Consider the following 7,746-nt stretch of genomic DNA (forward strand, 5'->3'; position numbering starts at 1 on the left):
CTTGCCTGTTTGTATTTGTGGAGGAAAAAAATGCATTCTTCGTATGTGTGAATTCTATAGATACTTGAAGACCAGGACAGCAGTACTGAAGGAGAGGGACACATAGGAGTCATGATTCTGGACACTTTTGTTAGAATTTATATATGGGGAGAAAAAAAATTGTCAGGTACTCATTTCCATGCAAGTGGGATTTATTTTATGGGTAAATAGGGTTTTGTGGGATGAAAGATTGGTATGGGTTAATAACTGGAAATGGAGAAAGGCACTGTCCAAAGGGGCACATCTGTGCTTATTCTAAATCCGAAGCTTCACATTTCATTGCTGTCTTACCTGCTATCCAGACTTTGATGTAGGTGACAGCTGTGGACAAACATCAACAATGAGTTGCAAGTTCAACTCTGGCTCTGAAATCCCAACTGGATAACCAAGCACCATTTCTGTAGATTGTTAGCATTGGTAGCTTCCTCCTGAACTATTTTGTATAAATGGACTTGCTTCAAAGTTCTAACATCATTTTGCACAGAAATGCAAATAGACAAACAACATTTTTAGCCATGATCACCCTAGATCCAAATTAACCAATTTGGATTATGGAGGAGAGAGATAATATACACCATACCTAGATCCTTTGTGTTCACCCTCTGGTCTTCCTACCACCACTGTCTACATTAGGTTTTTTTTTTTTTAATATTTATTTTTTAGCTGGAGTTGAACACAATACCCTTGTTTTGTTTATTTATTTTATTTGGTGCTGAGGATCGAACCCAGGGCCTCTCACATGCTAGATGAGCGCTCTACTGCCCAGCCACAGCCCCAAAGTTCTATGTTAGGTATTTTAAAAGTTATTTTTTCACAGTTTAGTATGTGGAGCTAGTCACTTCAGCTGAATCTAGGCCATGAGCAGAGAGTAATAGGTGATGGTTTTAGAACTAAAATTTCCCCCCCACTTCCTGGATCTCCTTGCATAATATTCCTTTTTGGTGATGGTTTTACCCCAGATTTAGTAATCAGTAGTCTTTTTTTTTCTTTCTTTGTTTTTTTTAAATCTGGTGCCTGGGATCAAACCCAGTGCCTCACACATGCTAGGCAAGCACTCTACCACTGAGCCACAACCTCAGCTCATCACAATCAGTAGTCTTGAGCAATAGCAGTGTAAAATAGATTTAATTATGACGAAAGAGATGAAGAAAAATGGTGCACAGGGGGCTTTGTAGCTCAGTAATAGAGCACTTGCCTAGTTTGAGTGTCAGCTTCACGTAAAAATAAAGATATTTTGTCCATCTACAAGTAAAAATATATATATTTTTTAAATGCTGCACAGCGTAGAGCTGGGAAAAATCAAGTTAATAGTGGGCTTTCCTCATCCTCCTGATTCTCTTCCCTTAGGATTCTTCCTGCTGTAGCAGTTAGGTGTCCTTAACCTCCTTTAATCTTGAGAATCTCATTATCCTCAAACTGGCAGCTTGGAATTGAACAGATTAGCAAGATTTGCATTACTTTTTTTTTTCTTTTTTTGGTGTGGGGGGGATTGAACTCGGGGGTGCTTAACTATTGAGCCACATCACCAGTATTTTTTTTTTTTTCTGGAGACAGGGTCTCACTAAGTTATTTTGGGCCTCCCTAAGTTATGGAGGCTAGTTTTGAACTTGGGATCCTCCTGTTTTAGCCTTTCAAGTCACTGAATTACAGTTGTATACCACTGCATCCAGCAACAGACTGGCATTCCATGATAAACCTTTCATACAGTCCTTACCCTGTGGGAAAATAAAATGTTCTAAAAATATCAATATAGAATGCTTTCTTGGAAGCTTGTCAATGAAAAGGAAAATAGTTTGGTTTCTGGACCAATTTTTTTTTGTGTGTGTATGGTGCTGGGGATTGAACCTAAGGCCTGGTGAGTATGAAGGAAGCACTTTACCAACTAAGTTATATCCCCAGCCCCAGACCAGTTCTCAAAGGCTTGTTTTGCTTGCAAGAAAGGTGGGCTATAATAATAATAACCACTGACTCAGCATATGGGAAATGCAGTGTCACTATTGTAGCAGCTGGAATTGGGGCTTTCTACCCACCCTCCCCCTTTTTTTTAACAGGCATTAGAGGGAAAAAAAATCCTTTATCTTCAAGCCATTAGAACCATCATTCTCCACTCTAGTGGTATAAGAAAATCATTTGGGGGCTTAGGATATAGTTTAATGGTAGAGGCTTGTCTGGCATGTACAATGCCTGCAATCAATTCATAGCATAAAAATAGAATGAGGGCCCAAGGTTGTGGCTCAGTGGTACAGCGCTTGCCTAGCACCTGTGAGACACTGGGTTCGATTCTCAGCACCACATAAAAATAAATAAAAGGCCACCAACAACTAATAAAATATTTTTAAAGAATAGAATGAGCCCAACACAGTGCTGCAGGCCTGTAATCCCAGTGGTTGGGAAGGCTGAGGTAGGAGGATCATGAGTTCAAAGCCAGCCTAAGCAATGGCTAGGTGCTAAGCAACTCAGTGAGACCCTGTCTCTAAATAAAATACAAGATAGGCTTGGGGATGTGGTTCAGTGGTCGAGTGCCCCTGAGTTCAATACCCAGTACCAAAAAAAAAGAATCAAATTGGGGAGAAAGAAAAAAAAAATGGTGCTGTAATCCCAGCAATGTGGGAGACTGAGACAGGAGAATCACAGATTCAGCACCAACCTCAGCTATTTGCAAGACTCTGTCTCATTTAAAATTAAAAAAAAAAAAAAATTGAAAGGGCCAGGTATGGGGCTGGGGATGTGGCTCAAGCGGTAGCGCGCTCGCCTGGCATGCGTGCGGCCGGGGTTCGATCCTCAGCACCACATACCAACAAAGATCTTGTGTCCGCCAGGAACTAAAAAATAAATATTAAAAATTCTCTCTCCCTCTCTCCTCTCTCACTCTCTCTTTAAAAAAAAAAATGTCATGGTGTTTGTAACTTAAAAAAAAAAAAAGAAAAGAAAGGGCCAGGTATGTTGCTCAAAGGTAAAGCACCCTGAGTTCAATCCCCAGTACCAAAAATATTAAAAGGAAAGAAAGAAAAAAACAGATTGTAGGCTTCTTAGGCCACTTGAGAATATAATAGTGGGCCAAGGCAGAGTATATATTTCAAGTTGTCCGGGTTTTTTTTTTTTTTTTTTTTTTTTTTTTTAATGTGTAGCCAAAGCTGAGAAAAACCACTGAAAACCAGAGGCTGTTCCTGATTTTTATTTTAGGAGGATAGGGGCATCACTAGGGAGTACAGCAAGGTGTCCTAAGAGCAGCACCTGTTGGTAAGAGGCTTTCTGCTGTAAATTGGAGTCTGAAGGCTTGAAAGAGGCAATTCACTGGCAGCAACAGCAATAAGTACAAGATAGGGAAATCGCCAACGAGTTTATTGGGCAAAAAAAGAGAATTTCTCAACTACTCAGAAAGCTGAGGTAGAAATAAGTTCAAGGCCAGCCTAGGCAATTTAGGTGCCAAAACACCACACCAAACATTATGTGCATTTATAAATGAGGAATGAGGGGTTTTAGGAGGTGGGATTTGCAATGACACTTATGAGTTGGTGGATTAAGGACCAAGAGCAAATACCTAAGGAAGATTTCTATTTTTGTTGTTTTGTTTGGGGTACTGGGGATTAAACTAAGGGATGCTCTACCACTGAGCTACAACCCCAGCCCTTTTTATTTTAGGTTGGGCTGGTTGTGATTCTCCTGCCTTGGTGGCTCCCTAAGATTTGTGAGGGAAAAAAACACTAAGAGGGGAGAAAACCGTCCCTGCTCTTGCCACTGCACCCCAATTTGGTTTACTTTCAATCCCCCCTCCCCCCAGGCCAGCTCCAAACATAAGGCACTATTCAGAGGGCACTGAACACTTCCACCAATTTCAGGGTACTGTCATTCTAACGTTGCTTATAAAAAGAACATGTAGCTAGACACACGAGTAATCCCAGCAGCTCAGAAGGCTGGGGCAGGAGGATTGCAAGTTCAAAGCCAGCCTCAGCAATGGCGAGGTGCTAGGCGACTCAGTGAGACTTTGTCTCTAACTCAAATACAAAAGAAATTCCCTGGCCAGTGCCCCTGAGTTCAATTCCCAGTATCAAAATAATAATAATAATAATAATAATAATAATAATAAATTTTTTAAAATAAGGGCTGGGGATGTGGCTCTGTGGTAAAGCGTCTGTGGGTTCAACCATAAGTTGGGGGGGGGGGGGAAGAGACCGAACACATATAACAGGGGGAAATGAGGAATAATTGTTGAGTGGCACAACGTTTTACTTTTGGGAAGATAAAAAAGTTCTGGAGATTCTGTGCACAATAACGTGAATATACTTATAATTACTCAACTGCATAGATGGTAAAAAAAAAAGTTTTAAACGTGTAGTTTATTGCATGACTATTATCTCTTTAAAAAATCACCATTATATCAATAAAGTTGATTAAAAGCAAAAAAAAAAAAAAAAGAAGAAGAAGAAAAAAGAAAGAAAGAAAGCAGCAGCAGCAGCAGCTTAATGCGCCTGAACAAATTCAGATTTCGCTGGCTGGAACGAGTGAGTCCCCTGGAATGGAGTGGACACGACCCAAAGCTGGGGAGGGTTATAACGGGAGAAGTCCCAGAGTCATTAACGGGTCCAGAGCGTCCAGGCAGCGTCTCAGCGTCTTGAAGACGGTTTCGCTGGAAATGGTGGCGTACACCTGTACGCCAGAGGCTGAGGCAGAGAAGGATCATGAGTTCAGTATAAACAGCCTAGGCAACAATAGCGATACCGTGCTTTAAAAAAAGAAAAAAAAAAAAAAGAAGAAGAAGAAAGAAAAGAAAAGATTATAAAATTAAAAAGACTGGGCTGGGGATGTGGCTCAAGTGGTAGCGCGCTGGCCTGGCATGCGTGCAGCGGGGGTTCAATCCTCAGCACCACATACAGACAAAGATGTTGTGTCCGTGGAAAACTAAAAAATAAATATTAAAAAAAAAAAGACCGCCTAGCTCCCCGGCCTCCTGCTGGCCAGGGACTTTCTCCCGTCTGGCCAGCCAGATCACCTGCTCATTTTGTTATTGTTTGTAAAAATTTGTAACACATCCCTGCGTGTTTGTTCCGAAGATTGCGAATCCTACATTTAAGGCCTTTCTTTCACTTTGTTTTATTCCGTTTTGGACGAACGATGGGTAAAGTGCCGCGCTTCGAGTCAGGCATGTAAGAAGACAACTATGCCCGTTAGGCCCCCGACCCGACACAGGCATAAATAGCTCCGACTTCCGTTTGCCTACCTCTTTGTGCTGTGGACCGGTTGGTAGCAGTATGAGTCCCTTCGGTCCGCATGGGGTCTTCTGCGGAGCCTGGCGTTCAGTGTCGGGAAGGCGCAGGGCACACCTTTGGTGTAGCAACCCGCCTGCAGGTATGCGGGGGCCTTGCTGGGAAAAGGGGACCGTAGGCTTGGGATGAGCGGGATGAATACCATTACAGACTAGAGTTTCTGATGTCTGCGTGACGCCAACGCTTAAAACTGACCCAGCCCTGGGCAGGGGGAACTCGACTGGATTCCCTCTGGTTTTTGCTAACTCATTGATTTCTTCACAGGCTCCTGATCCTCGCAGACGGGTCCTCAGCGCAGCGATGGTAAGTGGGTTGGTTGTACGAATAATTACAAGATTTGGAGTCGCTGGCAGTCGACCTTGCGGGAGGACGGGGGTAATGATGATTCCAGGTGATTCTGAGCGTGTCGCTGATGCCATCACCGCAGCGCGCTGACACCCCTCGTGCCAGATTTCTCAATGTCTGGGCTCGGGGAAGTTGGTGGCCAAGAACCCTTTTAATAATTATAATTTTTTGTGTTTCACTTCCTTATTTAGGGGTTTAAGACGTCCATTGGTGTGTAATCCTTAAATAGAGGTTAGTATTAACTGCAAGAGTCCCTTTTGTTTCCCAGCTTTCATGGGGCGTTGGCATCTGTTAGTTTCCTAATGAGCATGTACAACAGTGCCCATATTTCGTATGGTGGCTTTCCAGGGACCACTTTTGTTTTACATTTCTCTTGTGGTTCTTGTTCCTTTGTGATCACCTCTGTTTTTTTTTGGGAGAGGAGGGGTACCAGAGATTGAACTGAGGGGCACTTGACCACTGAGCCACATCCCTCTCATATATTTGATTTAGAGACGGGATCTCACTAAATTGCCTACCGCTTCGCCATTGCTGAGGCTGGCTTTGAACCCACGATCCTGCCTCAGCCTCTGGTGCAGCTGGGATTACAGGCATGGGCCATCATGCACGGCCCCCTCTGTATTTTTAAGTACAGTTAACACATCTAATCTAAAATATTTCTATTGTAAACTTGAGCTCATGTGGGTCCTCCAAGTGGAGCTATTCTCAACTGTATTCTTTTGTGCTCTTTCTCAACTCCTCATTCCTTAAGTCCTTATATATTAGGACTGTTGTCTTTGAATGTACTGTATCCCCTCTCAGAATGGCTTCCCTTGATCCAGATCTTCCTTAAGTGGGAATGATGAATTTACAGACTAGAGTCTCTGATGCTGGTCCTGATGTCAAAAATAAGTTCTGACTCATTTAGGGAACTGGATACTTGGGTCTCTGGAGAAGGCTGCTTTTTTGGGGGGGGGGTAAATGGACAGCATGCCTTTATTTTATTTATTTTTATATGGAGCTAAGGATTAAACCTAGTGCCTCATACCTGTTAGGTCTGCCACTGAGCTACAGCCCCAGCCCCTTTCTGTTTTGTTTTGAGACAGGATCTTGCCAAACTACTGAGGCTAGCCTCCTACCTTGAATCTTCCTGCCTTAGCTTCCCAGTTTTCTGGATTATAGGAATGTACCACCTGGTTAACGCCTGCTTGTTCTTTATGGTTGTCCTGTCTTTCTAGCATGAGAGTTCTGCAAGCCCAGCTAAGGGCAGTGCCCTTACACAGAGATTCTATGCTAACCTGAAGACTGAAAACTTTTTGGAATCTACCCCATGGGACACTGTTGGGATGCTTAGGTTCCTGCTGTTTCATCCTCAGGCTGACATGACAAGTGGAGAGCAACCCTTTCTCCCTGGTTACTATGGTGAGTCAATCACATTGGCTGTCACCCTGAGGGTAATGATGACCTTTAAAACTACCAGATCTACTTAATTCTTCCCATCCAGCTTCATGGTTTTATTGCCAGTTGCCTGCATGGTTCTAATGTGTTCCTTTTGTGAAATTTCAGGATTTTGTTGACACAACGGATGCTGGACGGTTTCTATGAATATAACATCATTCCTGTATTAAACTGAGCAGCTACGAAGCACAAATAACTGGCTAGAATTTTTGGGACCCTACCATTAAGTAGAGAGTATTTGCTTATGTTTTGTCTCATTTACAAGCACATGATTTTATTGGAAAAATTTCAATAAAATATTTTAAAGCAAGTAATGAATGGATTATTTGGTCTCTGGGTGGTACAAAAAGATAACTATTCTGTGGTTTACTGCCCTTTTTTTTGTATGTGTGCTAAGGAATTGAATCGAGGTCTTCAGTTTGCTTTTTTTTCTTTGTGTATTTTCCTGTATAATTTAGATCCCACTTTTCCATATACATTTCTGTTAACTTTGGGGGGGCTAGATATTGAACCCAGGAGTGCTTTACCACTGAGCCACAACTCAAGCCCTTTTTTGTTTTTTGTTTCTGTGTATGTGGTGCTAGGGATTGAACCCAGGGCCTTGTGCATACAAGGGAAATACTCTTATCAACTGAGTTATACCCAGCCCTTTTTTATGTAT

At 42.4% G+C, this 7,746-nt stretch overlaps 1 protein-coding gene across 1 annotated transcript; it reads left to right on the forward strand.

Annotated features, from left to right (window-relative positions):
- The first annotated feature begins 5,238 nt into the window (after positions 1 to 5,238).
- On the forward strand, positions 5,239 to 7,395 carry LOC308648981 (uncharacterized protein). The gene is made up of 4 exons (XM_081294230.1): positions 5,239 to 5,385; positions 5,568 to 5,606; positions 6,866 to 7,049; positions 7,194 to 7,395. The coding sequence occupies exons 1-4, from the start codon at positions 5,308 to 5,310 to the stop codon at positions 7,202 to 7,204; spliced, it is 312 nt and encodes a 103-aa protein (XP_081150356.1). The 5' UTR covers positions 5,239 to 5,307; the 3' UTR covers positions 7,205 to 7,395.
- The last annotated feature ends 351 nt before the right edge of the window (positions 7,396 to 7,746 follow it).

The sequence above is a fragment of the Spermophilus citellus genome, assembly GCF_964194105.1.
Source record: "Spermophilus citellus genome assembly, chromosome: 5".
Classification (NCBI taxonomy): Eukaryota; Metazoa; Chordata; class Mammalia; order Rodentia; family Sciuridae; genus Spermophilus; species Spermophilus citellus.

Coding starts and splice junctions, on each gene's coding strand:
- LOC308648981 (XM_081294230.1), top strand. CDS start 5,308: ATGGGGTCTTCTGCGGAGCCTGGCGTTCAGTGTCGGGAAGGCGCAGGG. Junction 5,386..5,567: donor GTGTAGCAACCCGCCTGCAG/GTATGCGGGGGC, acceptor ATTTCTTCACAG/GCTCCTGATCCTCGCAGACG. Junction 5,607..6,865: donor GGGTCCTCAGCGCAGCGATG/GTAAGTGGGTTG, acceptor CTGTCTTTCTAG/CATGAGAGTTCTGCAAGCCC.